Source organism: Notamacropus eugenii, chromosome 4 (genome assembly GCF_028372415.1).
Source record: "Notamacropus eugenii isolate mMacEug1 chromosome 4, mMacEug1.pri_v2, whole genome shotgun sequence".
Lineage (NCBI taxonomy): Eukaryota > Metazoa > Chordata > Mammalia > Diprotodontia > Macropodidae > Notamacropus > Notamacropus eugenii.
The window spans coordinates 462,611,143-462,631,811 of NC_092875.1; the positions used below are offsets into that span (position 1 = coordinate 462,611,143).

The 20,669-nt window shown below is 38.6% G+C and overlaps 1 protein-coding gene across 5 annotated transcripts in view; it reads right to left on the bottom strand.

Annotated features, from left to right (window-relative positions):
* RASGRF2 (Ras protein specific guanine nucleotide releasing factor 2) overlaps positions 1-20,669 on the bottom strand; it is a 327,187-nt gene that overhangs the window by 166,523 nt on the left and 139,995 nt on the right. For all 5 annotated transcript variants that reach the window (XM_072606257.1, XM_072606256.1, XM_072606259.1 and 2 more), the window contains 5 exons: positions 18,346-18,455; positions 17,216-17,334; positions 7,363-7,523; positions 6,271-6,337; positions 5,517-5,653 (listed from right to left, as the gene is read on the bottom strand). In XM_072606257.1, coding sequence (XP_072462358.1) covers positions 5,517-5,653; positions 6,271-6,337; positions 7,363-7,523; positions 17,216-17,334; positions 18,346-18,455 — 594 coding nt within the window. The remainder of the gene's footprint in view (positions 1-5,516; positions 5,654-6,270; positions 6,338-7,362; positions 7,524-17,215; positions 17,335-18,345; positions 18,456-20,669) is intronic.

The window sequence follows — 20,669 nt, forward strand, 5'->3', positions numbered from 1 at the left end:
CTTTCTGATGTGGGCACTCATGCTGAGCAGTCCTGTGCCAGTGTCTGTCATGTCTCACAGTCAAACCCAAAGTTCTTGAGAGAGACCTTGAGAGTGTCCTTGTATCACTTCTTCTGATCACCATGTGATCACCTGCCCTGTGTGAGTTCTCCACAAAAGTCTTTTTGGCAAGCATGCTTTTTGCATTTGAACAAGGTGGCCAGCCCATCAGAGTTGCACTCTGAAGCATAGTTTGAATGCTTGGCAACTTAGTTCAAGCAAGGACCTCAGTGTCTGGTACCTTATCCTGCCAGTTGATCTTCAGAATCTTCCTAAGATGGTTCAAATGGAAGCGATTCAGTTTCCTGGCATGGCACTGGTAGACTGTCCATGTTTCACAATCATACAACAATGAGATCAGCACAATGGCTCTGTAGACCTTCAGTTTGATAGTCAGTCTAATACCTCTTCTCTCCCATATTTTTCTTCAGAGCCTCCCAAACACTGAACTAGCTCTGGTAATGCGTGTGTCAACCTCATTGTCAATGTGTACATCCCTGGAAAGTACGATACCAAGGTAAGTGAACTCATCCACAGAATTCAAATCTTCTCCATTTGTTGTAACAGATGGTTCCACTTATGGATGATGTGGTGGTGACTGATGGAGCACCTGTGTTTTCTTGATGTTGATTATTAGGCCAAAATTAGCACAGGCAGCAGAGAATTGATCCACATTTTGTTGCATCTCAGCTTCAGAGGCTGCATTGAGTGCACGATCATCTGCAAACAGAAAATCATGCACCAAACACTCCCTTCACTTGGGTCTTGGCTTGTAGCCTTTTCAGATTGAAGAATTTACCATCAGTATGGTAGTTGACCTTGATGCCATGTTCACCCTCAATGAACGCATTTGACAACATGAAAACATCATGCTAAAAAGCTTGGGAGCAAGCACGCAGCCCTGTTTCACTCCATTGCTGACTGGGAAGGCACAAGAGCATTTTCCACTATTCAGAACCTAAGCAAACATGCCATCATGAAACTGATGTACAATGCTGATGAACTTCTCTGGGCAACCAAATTCTGACATAATTTTCCATAAGCCCTCACAACCAACAGAGTCCAAAGCCTTGATCAGATCTACAAACATTGTGTACAAACCTCTGTTCTGCTCCTGACATTTCTCCTGGAGTTGTCAGGTAGCAAACACCATATTGACTGTTCCTCGGCCCTATTTGAAGCCACACTGGCTTCAGGTACAGGTGATACAGGTTAAGTATCAGCCTATTAAGAAGAACTCTGGCAAGGATTCTACTAGTAATGACTAAGAGAGAGACCTCCCTGTGATTGTCACAGGAATCTATTTCCTTTACTTTTACCTTTATAGAGATGGACAATGGAGGCATTCTTGAACTCCTGGGGAATAACTTCCTCTGGCCATATAACCTGGAAAATTTTAGAGGGCGGAGCCAAGATGGCGGAGTGAAAGCAATGACTCACCTAAGCTCCTGGACAAACTCCTCTGGATACCTCTGAAAGGAGAACCTGACCAAACTTTGGAGGTGCGGAATCCAGTGGGTGACAGACTTTGACGGATTCGGAGCCGAGGATAGACTGGGGGGTCTGCGGGAAGGATCTGTTCCGCGGGGGTGAGCCCCCAGCACACAGCGCACCGCGGTCAGCGCAGCAGGGCAGAAGGGACCTGAGAAGCCTGAGAGTGGCGGGCGGAACCAGCGGAGCAGGAGACCAGCCAAACCGAGCTGGTAAGAGCTGCTGAGCGCCAGATATCAGCACAGCAGGCCTTGAAACCTTCAGCCTGAAGACTAAACTTCGGTAAGTCACCTACTTGAACTTCCCGGAGCGAGGATGGCGGAGTGATCAGTAAATGCTCTCTCCTCCCCCCTGATGACCGTGAAAGAACCATAAAATATTTCCCCAGAAAAATCCTGGATCAGCGGGAACAGCAGAAGGGGACAAATAGTCTCATAACACCAGAGGCTAGGAAAATAGCAAAGGGGTATTCTTCCTACTGTGGCAGAGGCGATCCAGAAGGACAGAGGACCCAGGGCAGAGAAAATTCGCACTGAGACCCAGGCAAGCCTCAGTGCTGGGAGAGGAGCCCCACACGCATTAGCATCTAGGCGTGCCTCAGCCCTCCAGGGGAAAAGGGAAGACAATAGGGAAGCAGGGATCACCATCCCCTGAGCTTGCCTTTGCCTCAGTTCAGCTGAGGAGATATCCTGTGACCAGACCACTCCTCCCACACACTTAACAAGCTAACCCCAGGGTTGATCTGGGAAACAAAAAACAGAAACCTGCTTTTAGCTTTTTCACACATCAGCTCAACACAAAGTTCTGTACCTTCTGACTGAAAGAACCAGAAGCTACAACTCAGCCAACATCATGAATAGGAAAAAGCAGATGAAAAGTGAAAAAACCATAGAATCTTTCTATGGGGATAAGGACCAAAACACAAACACCAAAGAGGTCAGAGCTGAGACTGTACTTCCATCTGAAACTTCAGAAGGGACTATGAACCTCTAGCAAGCACAACTAGCTTTCCTGGAACAGCTGAAGAAGGAAATAGAAGAAAAACTGGCCAATGATTTTAAAATTATAAAAAAAGAATTCACTGATGAGAACATCACTTTGAAAAGGAAATATTGAACAAATGGAAAAGGAAGTTCAAAAATTAACTGGAGAAAATAATTCCCTAAAAGGAAGAGCTAATTAAACGGAAAAGGAAACCCAAAACCTAATTGGGAAAATTGATCAAATGGAAAAGGAAACACAAAACCTAACTGGGAAAACTGGTCGAATGGAAAAGGAAGTACAAAAATTAAATGGAGAAAATAGCTCCTTAAAGGGAAAATTGGTCAGATGGAAAAGGAGATGCAAAAGTTAACTGAAGAAAACAACACGATGAAGATTAGAATTGGGCAAGTAGAAACTAATGACTCAATGAGGCAGCAAGAATCAGTCAAACAAAATCTAAAGAATGAAAAGATAGAAGAAAATGTAAAATATTTAATTGGAAAAACAACTGACCTGGAAAATAGATCCAGGAGAGAAAATTTAAGAATTATTGGCCTGCCAGAAACCCATGATGAAGAAAAGAGTGTGGACAATATCTTCCAGGAAATCATCAAGGAAAACTGCCCAGAAGTACTAGACTCAGAGGGCAAAATAGTCATCAAAAGAATCCACCGTTCCCCTCCCGAAAGGGATCCCAAACTCAAAACCCCAAGAAATATCGTTGCCAAATTCCAGAGCTATTAAGTGAAGGAGAAAATACTACAAGCAGCCAGAAAGAAACAATTCAAATATCAAGGACATACAGTCAGGATCACACAGGACCTTGCAGCTTCTACATTAAAAGATCGAAAGAATTGGAACCCAATATTCCGTAAGGCAAAGGAGTTGGGACTTCAACCAAAGATCAACTATCCAGCAAAGTTCAGCATAACATTTCAGGCAAGGAGAAAGTCATTCAACGAAATAAGGGATTTCCAGAGCTTCCTGACCAAAACGCCAGAACTCAATAGACAATTTGATCTTCAAATGCAGGTCTCAAGAGAATCATAAAAAGGTAAACAGGGGGGAAAAAACAAAAACAAAAACTTGTTACTCAATTAGGGCAAACTGTTTACCTCCCTATAAGGGAAGATGATACCTGTTAATCTTGAGAACTGTGCAGCTATTATGATAAAAGGGATATACATAGAGGGAACGGGTATAAAGTAAATGATGTCGTCAAAAATATGATTTAAGTATAAGAAGGGATTGTAATAGAAGGTGTGAAAAGGAGGAAGCAGAAAATGGCAAATTACATCACAGGAAGAAGTACAAAACTATAGTAGAGGGAAGGAGGGGAGGGAGATGAGCATTGTTTGAGAGATACTCTCATCTGATTTGTTTAAAGGAGGGAACAATAATCTTAAGCAGATAATCCTAACTAGCTCTATAGGTAGTAGGAGGGGAAGGGGGAAAGGGGAGGGTGGCTAAAAGGGAGGGAAGAAGCAATAAGAGTAAAGGGGAGTAAAAAGGAGGGGGGCTAAAAGAAGGAGGGGAAGGCTGCAGGAGGAGGGGGTGAAAAGTGAGTACTATTGAGGAGGGGAAGGGAGACGGAAGAGCTAAAAGCACAAATGGTGGGAAAGAGGATGGAGGGAAATACACAGACTGTAATCATAACTGAATGTGAATGGAATGAAGTCTCCCATAAAATGGAGACAGATAGCAGAATGGATTAAAAGCCATAATCCAACAATATGCTGCTTACAAGAAACACATTTGAAACGGGGGGGATACACATAGGATAAAGGTCAAAGGATGGAGCAGAATATATTGTGCTTCAGCTCATGTAAGAAAGGCAGGAGTAGCAATCCTAATCTCAGACAAAGCAAAAGCAGAAACAGATCTAATCAAAAGGGATAAGGATGGAAACTACATCCTCCTAAAGGCACCATAGACAATGAAGCAATATCATTACTAAACATGTATGCTCCAAGTGGTATAGCATCCAGATTCTTAGAGGAGAGGTTGGGGGAGTTGAAGGAAGAAATTGACAGCAACACTATACTAGTGGGGGACCTCAACCTCCCCCTCTCTGAACTCGATAAATCTAACCTCAGAATAAACAAGAAAGAGGTTAAGGAGGTAAATAAAACTCTGGATAAGGTAGATATGATAGATCTTTGGGGAAAATTGAATGGGAATAGAAAGGAATATACCTTTTTCTCAGCGGTACATGGCACATTTACAAAAATTGACCATGTACTAGGACATAAAAATCTCACAATCCAGTGCAGAAAGGCAGAGATAATCAATACATCCTTTTCAGATCATAATGCAATAAAAATTATATGTAATAAAAGGCAATGGAAAGATAAACCAAAAATCAATTGGAAACTAAATAATCTAATCCTAAAGAAGGGTTGGGTTAAAGAAGAAATCATAGAAACAATCAACAATTTCATTCAAGAGAATGACAATAGTGAGACAACCTGGAAAATTTTAGTCAGCTTTTGTATGGGCAATGATCCCCCTACCTTCTAAAGCTCAGCTAGGATAAAATCAGCACCAGGTGCTTTGCCACATGAAAGGAACCTAATGGCACTCAAAACCTCTTCTGCAATTGGAAGTTCTGACCACTATACTAATACAACAAGGTATGATGAGCATCCAGTTGTATGAATCAATCAACAAACATTTATTAAGTGCCTACTATGTTCCAGACCTTGTACCAATTGTTGGGGATACAAAAAGAAGCAAAAGACAGACCCTACTCTCAGGGAACTTACAGGGTCAGAGAATTTAACAGGTACAATAGATCTTAAAGGTCATCAGCTCCAATGATCTCAATTTACAGCTGAGGAAACTGAGGTAAGAGTAGCCTTACTTGTCTTGCCCAAGGTTGTGTGACCAGAGAGAGTATATATGAAAAATTTTTTTAAACCACATCTCTGAAAATTTCCCTTTGTGACCTTATGACCAAACAGATTACAAAAAAGTATATGTGAAAAAAGCATCAGGCTTACCTGACTTATGTCACTTGTCCAGGCAGCTTTTTCTTGGCGAGAAGGTGCTAACAAGAGAACCGTGAAAGGAGCAGAATCCGGAGGTTCCACCACAATCTTAAAATCCAGGTGTCCAAACACTTGCCCAGAACCTTTTGCTTCGTACAGAGAAGAAACATGTAATTAGTTACAGAAACTGTAACATTCCCTTGCCAGTATAGCCCTTTTTAATAATGTGAATGTTTTTGCACCCTGTGATTATTTTTACTTTCACACACCTCTCTGATATAGCATAAGAATGACTGCTCCCATTAAGCAGATCAGGCACCTGAGACCCAGAGATGACAACGAATTGCTCAAGGTTACAGAGCAGGTAAGGCTCATGGCCAATTTTCCTGGTTTTCTGGTCCAGTGTTTTCTGCTACCCAAAATGGTGCAATTATTATATGCCAATTCAATTTCTTTTTCCTCTCTGCTAGCTGTCCAAAAATGGTCCAATTTACCACAGAAGAAAAATATAGTACAATATGAACTCAAAAATAGTTCCAAAAGATGCACAAATTACACAGTTAAATAATACTCCCATATAATAGAGAAGGGAAAAAGACTATCTCGCTTTTTCAAACTGTGTCTTCAGAAAGAGGAAAAAAGGCATTATTATTTGTACACCATATTCTTAGAACATCATTTCAATGATGGAAGATAAGCAGGGACACTATTTTAAAAGTCTCCAGCTTGAGCGGAGACTCATTATAAGCAGCAGACTGTGACTCACAATCATCCTCACTTGCATCCGGCTCCTCAATCAAGGTGCATTCTATGAGAGAGAGGACACCACCTGTCTGTGGAAACAAATCATTTCTTAGCAAGACTTCCAGAAGGGTTAGAAAGCTATGCGTGATTTTAAAGCTTCTATTATTTCAGAAGGTCTCAGGTGAAGAAGACACCATATTTTAAATCTCTGCCATAATCAACATGGTATTTTTTTTAAGATATCAACATGGAAGAAATATTTTCTTTTCCCCTTTCCTTTTCCCATCCACCCAACTCCTCCTCCCTCCACATTGTATGTGTATATTTTTAGGGAAAGATATTGGACTTATCTTTTTCGCTAGCATAGGAAACATTTCTTATCCCACCCTCCAGACAACCTCAGCCTTGCTGGCTCTACAGTTCAGTTTTGGAGACTCTCTTTAGACACTGAGATTAGGTGATATAATTTGCCCAGGGTCACAGAAACAGCATTTATTATAGGCCAGACTTGGCTCCAGGCCTTCCTGACTAAGAGGTGGCCCCTTCCTTGGCTTCCCCTCACATACAAACTACTAGGAAAATTTTTTGTAAATTATACTTCAAGGCCTTTGGTAGTACCCTGGTAGCAGCTTCTAAGAGGACACAACTCATCAAGGAGATACAACTCACTAATGGTAGTTCAGGGAATGGAAAAATCACATCTATTTTGCTTAGGCTATTTCCCCCTTTTTTTGCAGAGATAATGTAAGGCACACATTAATCAACCATTCATCAAATTTTTGCCTCACTGAACTAGATATCCCTCCAGGGACCTGGGAAAGTTTTCTTATAGTTCAATAACCATCAACCAAACAATAATTTTTTGGTGTCTAGTCCATGAATTTAATCCTACTTCTTTCTAGCACAAACACTTTAAAATGAGTTTCCATTGTTTTGGATCCAAGTAACAAAAAGGCAAAATTTATCACTGGTAATCATTATCTCACTTCTTCTACTATAGTGAGGATTCTTGCTGAAATAACGCTGAATGCTAGAAACCCATTTATTACTTTAAAAAACCCGAATTCTTGTAGGAGTGTAGACTAATTATAGGGTAGTTATATAAGAACAGTACCTTCAGCAGGTGCAGTTTTCCTCCTGAACTTCTTGTACAAATTAAAAAGTGTTTTGTAAATAAGAAACATTGTCTTTCTCCTTCTTTTTTCAAAGACAATGAGCCCAGGCGAACTTTACTGAGCTTCCCCCTCTCAACTGAAGGGACTTGAATGAGAGAACCTGGTGATCACAAAAGCGAAGAATACACAGCAATTAGAATTCTGTTTAGTAAGTGACCAGATACACTAGGGCCTAGTTCACTTCAAAGACACAAAGGAGTTATATTTTTAACTCACTAATGCCAGGGAAATCTGAACAAGGAAATTTCTTGAAACTACAAGTGGAAAAAAAATTCTATGAATTCTGAATACTGCCAGATCACAGGTTGTGTTTTTCTTAAAATGTTTCTATTAAATCATTTTTTAAAACACAATTCATTCTGTATTAACCCGAAGAAACTCTGAACTTAAGATTTTGGGATGAGAATCAAAAGGCAGCAGGCATCCAAACATCTGTCTCTTTTAATTTGGGGGATTTCATGTTGTGTAGGTCTAATAATAAAGTGAAAGTGGAGAAGAAGAGTTTACTTTCACTGCGGTAATTAATATACTGAAGGTAGATTATCAAAGTCATTAAGGAGGTTCAGTTTTCATTTTAAAAAAGACAACTTGTGCCTCTCTTGAGCATCTTAAAAATACAAGTATTATTACATTTAGCATGTGTATATATATATATATATATATATATATATATATATATCTCAATGCATAATCCAATGAAGGCATTCTTGTTAAGAATTTTTAAAAGCATACTTTATCTTGATTATATTTGAAATAGAGACAAAGGGGTATGATAAAAATCCTTCCTCCTACTAACACCTAAACTGGAAATGTCATTTTTGTACCACTTCCTAAAACCTAGAATTTATCAGCTTCACCCAATGTTTCACTAGGAAAGCTTCTCCCAGACAAAACTACCTTTGTGCCAAAGTGAGATACTAGGCAGAAAGGTGATGCAACACTTGAAATACTTTTCACTATTTCTAGACTCCTTTGCCCTTACAAAAATAATGAAAAGTCTACATTTGAATTCAAAACTAAACAGAAAGATAAATCTGAAGGATCTATGTACTTCCTGTGGCTTTGATTTCTGAACTCTGCTAGGTGACCTGATAATTTTTTTTTAAATGATTGTTTAATTCTTCACCTACCCTGAATGAAAAGCCTTCATCAAGGGAGTTCCTGTGACAACTTCCTTATTTATTGTTTTTGTCATTAAAAATGCCTACATGTATAAAAAAAAGAAACCACATTCTCTGTTCCCAGAAAGTTTTTGTGTTAATAGCTAGACCCACAATTTCTTTTTTTCCCCTCACAGGAATATAATAGGGTCCCTGCAAGTTCCTATCTCTAAATCTCATCCCTTCTCCTACTCCACCCCCGATTCATTTAGGATGGTTGGGGGTGGATGTCCTAGAAAAATACACGAGTCTGTGGGTGGGTTTGAAAGAAGGAAAGGAGGCTGCTTGACAGATGAAGTGGGAGGATATTCTAGGCATAAGTAACAGCAGGGAAATAGCTTTGGAGGTGGATGTGGGAGTGGGAGAACAGTACAAAAAATCCCAGGAGGTTTGACTGAAGTGAAGGGAGTGGGCAGTGAGTAGCGTTGAGTGAGAGGGGCAATGTGGGTAGAAGCAGACTGGTGGAGGGCCTTGAAAGTTAGAATGACTCATTTGAAATGAAAACTAAAAGGGAGTGGAGGTTTCCAGAGGTGGGGGATAAGAGAAGAAGAGTGGTCAAAATTGTAAATAAAAGATTAAACACCTATCCATAAAACAAGTGATTAAACAGCTTTAATTTGAAGAAATATAGTGAGAGAGAATTTACTTTTTCCCCCAAAGCAACTAGCTGGTTCTAATCTAAATTTATCCCTCTGCAACTTCTCCTGACTGCTAATAATTCTGTACTTACAGTACCAACACAAGTCTAATTCACCCATCTTTGCCATAACAACCTTTCCAGTATTTGAACATAGCCAAAAGATTCCCTCTAGGTCTTCGAAGTAGGCTAAAAATACCCATTTCCTATGGCCAGTCCTTCATAATGATAACATGGTCTTTCACTGTCCTGGTGGCTCTCATCTGGATATTCTTCAGCTTATCAATTTCCTTCCTAAGATGTGGTGACCAGAATTAAAGCCAGTCCTGTAGATGTGGAATGACTAGCACAGACCACATCTACAGTGGTGCGTCACTTAAGCATCACTTCCCTCATGTAGACCCTCTGTCTCTCAGTGCAATCTAAGGTTGCATTAGCTTTTTCAAAGTACTTAAGGAATTGATTTTTTGAACCCATGTGTAAGGCTTTCATTTATCCTCATTAAATTTTGTCTTATTAGATTTAACCCAACAAGCCAATTCAATTCAATAATTACTTATTTAAGCTGTGATAAAGATACAAAGAAAAAGGAAAAAGAAAAATCAGTCCTTATATTCTATTGTGAGATACAGTAAAATATTGAGGGACAGCAATTCAAGATAATTTGAATGGAGACAGAGAAAGCATTCTTGAAGAAAGTGCTAACTGAGCTGAGTCTGGAAGGAAACTAAGGATTCCAAGAGGCTGAAGTAAGACGGGAGAGATAGGGGGACAGAGACAGGAGATAAAAGAGGGGGGCTGAGGAAACCAATTTGGTTGGAACACAGAGTATAGAGTACAATGGAGATGATACTAAGCTCTTGCATAAAAACAGGCAAGAGCCTATTTGGGAAAGGGTTTAGATGCTAAACTGGAGCTTGCATTTTTCCTAGGATCGAAAGGAGACCACTGAAGATTTTTGCTTGCGTGGGAGAGACTCAAAGCTGTGTTTTTTAGAAAGATTGTTTTGGTGACTATGGAGAAGATGGATCAGAGAGGGTTGCAGACTGAAAGTGGGGAGACTAATAAGGATTCTATTTGGATCCTGACTTGGCTAACTAATATGTTCTTATTCCTCCAAACTCTCTGTGATTTATGGATTTTTATCATCTATGCCTTCTGGGGTTGCTAGGTGGCATAATGGATAGATCATGGGGCCTGGAGTCCAGAAGGCCTAGGTTACAACCCAGCCTCAGGTACTGCTAGCTGTGTGATCCAGGGTAAAGTTATTTAATCTCTATTTGCCTCAGTTTCCTTAACTGTAAAATGGGAATAATAATAGCACCTATTTCCCAGTGAGTATAAAATTCAATAACATGTGGAAGGCTCAGTAAATACTTGTTAAGTCATTGATAAATATGTCATGGCAGAGGATCCAACAAAGACACCTAGATCACTCCACTAAAGACAATCCTTCAAGCTGATATCAAACCATTAATTACTATCCTTTGGGTCTGGCCAGTCAACCATTACTATCATCTAGCCTTTATTACTGCATCTTGTCCACAAGACTAACGTAAGAAACTTTACCCAATGCTTTGATAAAAATTTAGGCAAAGTATATAAGCATGTAGCATTGCTCTGTAACTCTGTCCAAAAGAAAAAACGGTGTCAGTCTGGCAGAGCTTGTTTTTGATGAAGTCATGCTGGCTCTCTGGCATCATGACTTCCTTTTCTAGATTTTCACTAACCATGCCTTTCATAAGACATTCTAGAATTTTGCCAGGAATCACATCAAGCTCACTCTCCTATAGTCTGCAGAATCCACTGATGTCTGCTTTAAAAAGAATGATCAGGAGCATGTCTGCCTTTCTCCAACTCTGTGTTCTTTATGACCCTTCAAAGATCACTTGTGAAAATAAACTATTACATTTGTCAGTTTTTCATTACCCTATGATGTAATTTATTTGAATTCGATGAGCTGAACTCACCCAGGTCAGCTAAGTAATTTCTTACTATCTCTACTTACTTATCATGGACCTTATTAGCTATTTTTCATTCTTTTCAGACCAAAATGACTTTTCTAGACATTTTCTCTGGCAGAAAAAAGGGAATAAAAATGAAGAGATGAGCAGCCCTTTCCTTCTCTCTCTCTCTGTCTCTCCACTCCCCACCTCCCATTAGCATTATCTATCTCATCTATTCAAAGCAGAGTCCTATTTCAACTTTAATTTTCTTCTTTTCCCCAAAATAGCTATTGTATTTCTCTTTACAATAATAAAAGCTAGCACTTATATATCGCTTTAAGGTTTGCATAGCACTATACAAATAATGATGATGATGATGATGATGATGATGCCAGCTAAAATTTACATAGAGCTTACTATGTGCCAGGTGCTGTGCCAAGCCCCTTACAATTACTATTTCATTTGATCCTCATGTCAACCCTAGGAGGTAGGTGCTATTACTATCCCCATTCTACAGATGGGGCAACTGAGTGGGGAAGAGTTTAATGATTTGCCCAGGGTCACAAAGCTAATAAATGTCTGAGGCTTGATTTGAATTCTAGACTTACTAACTTCAGGTCTGACACTATTCACTGTGCCACTTAGCTACCTAAACCCTGTTAAAATAAAGACCGACTATTCTCCAGAATCCAAGGTAAAAGGTATAAGTGCATTCACTCAGGGATTTTTCTGGTCACAGCAGCTCAGGAAACGTGGGAAAGATCTAATCTCCTTTGGTACAGGGAATACCTAGAGGAAAAATCACAGGTCTTTCAAAACAATATAGTAAGAAATTTTTAAAAGAAACTGCTGAGCAAACGGTTTGTTTGTGTATCCACAGTTGTATAGTCTTTGATTTGAACTTTAAAATAAATACTTCTCCAAAAAATGAATTTTTTTGGTGAATGATTATCTCTGAAAATTCCGATTATATCCAATAAGAAAACTGTGCCAGTCATTGAGCATATTTTGGCTTTGTCTACAAAAAATCAAATATCTGAATGAAAAGTGAAAAATGAAGTGATGACCTTGAGTGATTTGTCAGCAAAATGAAAGTAAACCACTAGTGTAGAAACACCAGCTACTAAGTGAATTTCATTTTTTATCCAGATGTTTGATGTCACATTGATTCCAGCTGCTTAAAACAGAACCCTTTTGCCCCAGGAAAGGAAGTAAAGAACGGGAAAGAGAGAGTTCAAGTGACTGATAAATATCTACGAGTGCATTCTCTGATTCCAAAGAACCTTTAGTCATCTCTGTGTTTAAAAGACTTTTCTGTTTAACCTTGATTGGTATTTTGTAAGAGACACCAGTATATTTCAGTGTGAAATTCAGATTAGTTTATTTCAGTGTGAAAAGAAAAAGTCCCCAAGACTTTCAGATCATTCTGAAGTAGTTGAATTATTGTCCAGACTGAACTGACTTTGAGAGCAGCTATATTCACCGCCTCATTTTCCCATTTCAGACAAACTCAGGGACCGGGAGGCAGCATGAGATGAACCAAGAGATTCGTATCTTCTGATATCCTACATGACAAAATATATCCAATTGGTTTCAACGAATACCGATTGGTATTCAATGATCGCTATGGTTAGATCAATTTAGAGTGACAATTTTTCAATGTTCCTTGAAGTGCTGAAACCATTACACAAGAGTAGAAGAAGCTTCTAGGACTGACTAAGGGAGGGACTCCCTTCTATTTAAGAGATATTAATTAAATGCCTTTTACTTAATCAGACACCCTTCATCGAATCAGATGTCCAAGTCACTGAAATGTCATGATCACATTGTTCTGGGATGGTCAAAACCATTGAACCATCTATCTGTGAGACCATCTTATAATATAGTCTGAAATACCAAAGGTATTTTAGCAATGACTAAACTTCTTGAAAGAGCAGCTAAGTGGTGCAGTACATAGAGTACTGGACCTGAAGTCATATCTTCTGGAGTTCAAATCTGGCCTCAGACATTTAATTGCTGTGTGACCCTGTCACTCAACTCTTTTTGCCTCAGTTTCCTCATTTGTAAAAGGAACTGAAGAAGGAAATAGCAAACCACTCTAGTATCTTTGCCAAGAAAACCCCAAACAGGGTCCTGAAGAGTCAGGCACAACTGAAAAAGGACTGAAATTAAATGCCTTATATTTAATCAGATGCTCTTCATTGAATCAGATGTCCAAGCCACTGGAAAGTCATGATCACATTGTCCTGGGAAGGTCGAAGCCCTTGAACCATCTATTAGCGAGACTATCTTATAGTATAGTCTGAAATACCAAGTTTCTTGTGTTAGTCTTGTGGACAAGATGCAGTAATAAAGGCTAGATGATAGTAATGGCTCACTGGCCAGACACAAAGCATAGGTATTTCAGCAATGACTAAACTCATTGAGATGAATTCCACTATGGAGCTCAATTTAACAATTAAACACAACAAGCACGAATTAGGTACCTAATATGACTAACACATACAGAACTAAACTTTGGGATTACAAAAAAGAATCAGTTTCTGCTATCAGGAAATGTAACAATCTAAAGGAAGGGACAGAATTAAGACTTGTACAACCTACAAGTATGATACATAGCAGAATGTGATTAAACACAGAGGAGAGGTACAGAGTGCTATGAGAAACTAGAAGAAAGAGAGATCAGAATCAGCTGGAAGGTTAGGGAAAATGGCACCTGAACTAAGTACTGGTATGGAGGGGGTCCATTAGCCTGGCCATGTGACCTATGCATGCAGGCAGAAATAATGAGGTTCAGCAGGGATAAGAGAAGTACATGAAGAAGAGTGGCCTGAAATTACAATGGAACGGTAGAATTAGTCAGGCTTTGGAGAGCACCAGATGTTAAGCTAAGAAACTTCTCATTTATTTTGTAAGTAATATGCAACCACCAAAAAATTTGGATTAGGAGTGAAAAAAAGGACTCTAAATAAGCATTATTTTGACAAAGTCAAAATACCAAGATCAAGAGAACATTCCAAGAAGGTACTATAGCATAATGGTTGGAGCTCCTATGGCAGTTTTCGGTAAGGTCATAAACAGGATTCACATAAGATATATAGACTATGATCTGTCTTCATTGTAGACTGCATTCATTACATTTGGTCAGCCTGAATTAGGACAGGGGCAAATTGAGTATATTGGGAAAAAATCTACGATGCAGAAACTTATAACAAGATTCTAGTATATTCAATTTAGCACTTGGAAAGAGGACCAGCTTTTACTGGATGCTGGGGTACCATTAATAGCAGTAAAGGTAAAGTAAATGATACTCTAGCATTGTATTTTTCTGCAATATACAAGGTGTCCCAAAACACTTATTGGTATGCCCTGTGTTTATTTCAGATTCTTTTATCTTTCAATAAACATTTCATATATAATCATGAGGTTACACAATCTTGGTTTTGTTTCCTAGGGATAATCCCATATGCAACAGAAGATAGAAATATTTTCAAAGATTTATGGATTTATTTTTTAAAGATTACATTATATATTTTTAGTAATAAGATAAATGGGGAGGAAGAAAAGAAAAATTTTTTTAAATTTTTAAAATTTACAAATTTTTTAAAGAAAAAATATGCATATGTACAATATAATATACATACATATATTATTTTTTCCTTTCAGGGTTATTCTATTTTAAAATTATTTTTGACATTAAAACAGATGAAATATCAAATAAAAAAATTAATCAAAAAATCAAATTAAAAAAGAGAAGTGGGATTGTATTTTAATCGGCATAAACCACTTCCAGAATTTAATCACACCTAATTGTTCTGTAACCTTTTAGTGAATGTACATAAATAATTATCAAATGATGACCATTTCAGAAATGAACTAGCTAGTTCCTAAATCCCTCAAGTAAATTTCATTTCAATTTTTAAAAACCTAGTAATTCTTATCCTGCCCCCAAATGAGAATATTTCAAATTCTTTCATACCCTTGGAGGAAAAAGATGTGAGCTCTCTCATGGAGAATGCTATATTTTTTAATATTTCACAGTTAAAACTCAGGAGACAGTAGCAGGTATTTTTAAAGTCACGATGATTATTTAATGAAGTGGTTATCAAGAAGCTGATTAAATCAAAACAGTGTCACTAGTACCAATATTTCCACATTGTCATCGAACAGGCTACTTCCCATGGTAAGTGTTGTTTTTAAACAACCTTTATTAAGCCATTCCTAAACATGCCACCGAAACCAAAACAAGAACACAGAAAATTCTGTGGGAAGGCAAATCACTTTAAGAACACTTGTGATCTACAAATACCGTAATGACAGAAGCAGAATTATTAAGACAAAGATGGGCCACACTTGCAGCTTACAGGATTGCATAAACATCATAAAGCTATTAATTAGAGAGGGAAGCTGTTCAGAAAAGTTTTTCCCCCAGACATAATCAAAGAAGGCAACCTGTTCTACTTATTTCCACTCCCAATATTTTCCATTACAGTAATTTTCTCAAACTGAAACAGAAAATCTGTGATAAATGTTCATAAAAAATATTTTCAGTAGCAATACTTTTTCATGCAAGTCCTCCCAACACAGATTTAATTCTGAGAAAAATAAATTAATTCCAGAAGCTCTTTTTCCTTTTCTCAAATTTTCTGGTACCTCAGCTCAATATTCATCAACATTTCCAATGACCACAGAGGTATTATAGCAACCACAAGGACACATAAGGCAAGGCCACATCAATTCATTATAAGGTCAATAAGAGACAACAAAAGTAATGTTCATGATAAGGCCAAAGTAAATTAAGTCTACTAAACTCATTTTGCATTTCATTAATATTCAAAGGATATTAGAGAGCATAAAGTCGGTATGAGAAAGCTAATTTTTAACACAAAGAACATTCCCGAGATTTCTCAACATAATTTGAGTTTTCTATCCTTGTAAACAAGTCACAGAAAACAGAATGGCATGCATTAAATTTTTCCAGTAATTCGCACAGTGTAATTGATGTGTCTCATTAGATAAGGTAACACAGTGATAATAATTCCTTTTACTAAGCGTATTTTGGCATAACCGTTTTTACACCAATTTCCTCCAATAATGTTAGCCACACCATGAGCACAAGCCCTTCCATTGAGTTAATCCTGGTCCAAGGCTTATTTATACCCCTTGCCAATTTATGAGTGCTGTATTTATATCACCCAAAAATAGTGATAGAGAATCCTACTGCTTCTAGGACATTCCTAGCAGAATACCTAAGCTCCCCAAAGCATCCTTTAAGGACAACTGAGGATGCCATCCATGTTTATCTTTTATGAACTGACGAACAGTCATGCATGTGCACTAGCAATGTACTGTTTCTTCTCCGCTCCCTCCGGCACAAAGGCTTTCTTTCTTCTGTGGTCCAAAGTTTCATTTACCAGGATGTGCCCCCAAAAACACACGGCATCCACAGGGAGGCATGTGTGAAACTGACCATTACCCAACAGTTGCCAACACTTGTCATGTCAGCCATGACAGGTCATTTCAGCTGGCAACCAAAGTTACCGAGCGTAATCAGATTATATTGTGTGGGCCGTCCCTGAAGTGCTGATGAAAAATGGGAACAACAGGCAGCTGTTTTCGCTCCGCACATTTTCTCCACTGCTTTGTGAGAGAGCTTTTAGCAGTTCAAGTTTCTCTTGTGCCTTTGCCTGGATGTCATCATCACCTGACATCGCAACATCCATTGGCCAGACGGACCTGTTTTCCACGGAGCTGTAGATAATGTCCGGTCCATTGAGGATGAGAGTCCAGTCAGAATGCAATTTACTGGCCCATTCATGCTTTACTATTATTGTGTTGCTGTTTTTCATGGCCCCTGAAAAGAAACAGCACAAGGGTGGCCTCAGCCATAGCCCAAAACTCACCTGCCAACAGGGGACAACGTATACATGGCTTGTCCTAGGTGGAAAGCATCAGCTTTATAGTGTTATGTGTTTCCCCAAATGCCCTTTTCCGGAGCTGCCAAGTATAACGTTATAGTTGTGTCTACCATGACTATACAAAGGCTTACCTTGTCGAATAAAAGTCTGGCTGGTATCTAACAATATATCACAACCTTCGACTATCATTCTTTCTATGGCAAGATTTTTCCGTATGTTCTCAGTATCACTCACTTCATCATGCATTATCCTGTCAGACACAATGTAAACAGAGACATTTCTTATGTTGCATTTTCTACCATTAAGTCAAAGTAATGAAAGAAAAGAAACATAGAATCAGTTCCTCCCTGCTCTGAAACCCTGAAGAACACAGGAGTAAGATGGTACCAACCCAATCCTTAGGGATTCTAAATGCCAGAAGTCCCAAGCAAAGGAAGGCTATGCTTGATTATGTCAAGTTATAAATGGGGACAATGAGTATACTGAAAATACTGGTACAAATACATCTTAGAAAGAATTTAATTTTTTATAAAATTTAGTTTTTTATTTTATATATATTTCTATAATATTATTTTTACAGAAATTCTCTTAGAAGCATTGATGACACTATTACTTGAACTGCAGAAGAAACTAATGAGCTTTATAACACATACACTAAAACAGGATAGATGTCAATAAGTGCCCAAGGAATGAAAAGTAAGAATATGTGCTTGAGTTAATAGGGCTTTACAGCACAAATCATGTTGTATTCCATGGCACAACTCTGAATTCTTGTGGAATGCGGCATCATGTATCACAACAGATAATGGGTTGGGAGAATACAATAAATGCTACTAAAACTACAATAGAGAATATCTCCAAGTCCATCCCCAGAAATGCACCTAACCTCAATCACAAAAACTCACATCATAATTTTTTTTTATTTCAACGAGGAATACCATCACTATTTTTTTCTTTCTATAAAACCATTGTGAATGATAAGGAATAACTTTTGGTAATAGCTGTAGGTAATTAAATGAGGGAATGAAGAGTTAACTGGAAGACAAAATATACAGAGGGGTACACATTATCTCCCAAATCTTCATCATCATATTCCCAACTTGCTACTGCATAGGTGACTATATTAGGCTTCCATATAGGAAGATATTATACAAATGCCCCCAGCTATCCACCAAATCTACAATGTGGAAGATTTTGATGTAGACACTCTCTACCTTACTACTCTGCCAAGTCAAATTCTGGGGGAAAGTTTCCAGCATACCTTGAGAGTTCTTCTAATTTTGATTTTGCAAATTCCAGACTCTTCCTTTCCACATGTTCATGAGGGGTATGAGCAAGAAGTTCATGAAGTGTTATAATGTACCGGGGTATCTTCAAATAAATAAAGATTAATGTCAGGATTAGTTAATGGGAACTAATGTCAGGGCATTTCATTTTCTAGTTTTGAATTCAGTCCCTGGTCAGTTTTCTGTAGATAACAGCAAAACACACCTTTAAAAATGCTTTAAAAATCACAGTGCTTCAGTTCTTACACTCTTAGTATTTCACATAGAATATACAGGAAACCAGTCTTAAATGAAAAAAGCAGGGTGGTAGAGAGAATAATCGGTAGCTTCTTTTTAAGTATTTCTTTGAATAGGAAAAGAAGGGCTTCCAAAATGTTTTACCAGTGAAACTGACATGGCTATCCTTAAATCATGGCGACACTGATAGGCTGGTAATCTGGATGGATATGTCTGCTTACAAAATAAATAGCATTGGCAACTCAGTTACAGCCGATGCTTGAGAAATGGCCTCCAGCATCACATGTTCTGATACCCTGAAACATCCACACACTTTGCCCAACCCTCAGTGTAAAAGAACACCCTTGAACTGAAGGAGGTCCTTGTGTTATCTCTTTATAAGTAGATAAACTTTCACAATTTAATAAGTCACATTAACTAAAGTATCCACTTTACCAACTAACAATAAATACCCTCTGACACCTATAGAACTTTTAACGTTTATAGGACCTTCATATACAGTATCTTATCTGATCCTCTTAATAGACCCTGAGGTAGATAATACAGACGTCATAATTCTCATTTTACAGATGAGGAAACTGAAGTTTATAGAACTTAAGTGACTTGCTCATAAAGCTAGCAAGTACTGAAGGTAGTAGGGACAGTTAGGTGGTGCAGTAGATAGAGCACCAGGCTTGACATCAGAAAGACTCCTCTTCATGAGTTCAAATCCATCTGTTAGCCATGTGATCCTGGGCAAGTCACTTAACCCTGTTTGCCTCATTTTCTCATCTGTAAAATGATCTGGAGAAGGAAATGGCAAACCACTCCTGTGTCTCTGCTAAGAAAACCCCAAGTGGGATCATGAAGAGTCGGACACAACTGAAATGAGCCAACAGCACCAAAGGTACAACATGAACCTAGGTCTTGCTATGACTTCAAGTCCAATGTGGAATTTATACTACACCTCTCAAAAGTACATTATCCAGAACAGTTGAGCTAATTCACAGCAGTACCACACATTCATGCTTAATCTAGATTAGAGCAAAGTATGTTTAAAAAAAAGGTTGTGGGTACAATTTTCTTTCACACTACACCTCTACAACCTTCTCTGCAGATGATTATGGAAAAGACTAGGGTACCTCCTCCAGTTTTGTGCCAGGAAATAGGCATATATGATAAGCACTGCTTTGGGAGTGACATCCCGAGGCAACAAGATGTAAGAATGAGCAGTTAACTAAGGGATAAAACATACAAAGAAAGGTTTACATTTTATCCCAAATCTTTCCATCTATGACCCTCTCTTACCTACTATTGTCTCAAGTAGACAACAGATGCTTTACAATTTAGGAGGCCCTACGCATCTCTGAAGGAAAGGGACACCACCATAGGACACCCAGCAGAGCCTGCGGTTGGACACTCTTACTGATGTCAGGGAAAGAAGCAAAAATCAAGGAATAAGAAAGGCTGCGTTATCCTCTTCTAGAGAGGAGGTTGTTACCCCATCTGTGAAGACATGGTAATGAGCTCTTTCCCCAAAGCCACAGTGAGATATCTGTATTAACCATCCATAGTCTCTCACAAATGGCATGTATTTGTGAGATGGTTAGTTGGCCCAGCTTAGTCTGTGGCTATGGAACAGAGCAAAACAAACCAAATATCACAAAGAAATAAATCTATAGCCTCGTCCTCATTAACAGGGTGCTGTAAGTAGTGAGGCGGGCTAACCACAGTACACTTGACTATTCTGAACGATGGAGTGCTATCCACTTGGCAGCACAGAATCTGTCCTTTGGACTGTATAAGCCTGTAATCAAGATTTCCCTAGTAGGTTTGTCATGCCTCCCTGAAAAACAAAGATGCGGAAAAATGCCAATTAGCCACGGTAAAGGGGATAGGCTGCATAAACTCAAATGTTCTATTAATCCACAAACCTAATTTTAGCCAATACATCAACATCTTAGTCCATTAATTAAGCCTTTTATGATGCAGCTGCTCTCTAGGATCCTAACTGATGGACAAATATTTCACCTTCTTCCCCTTTCTAATTCCCCAATATTGGAAGCCATAACAAGCAGCCAAA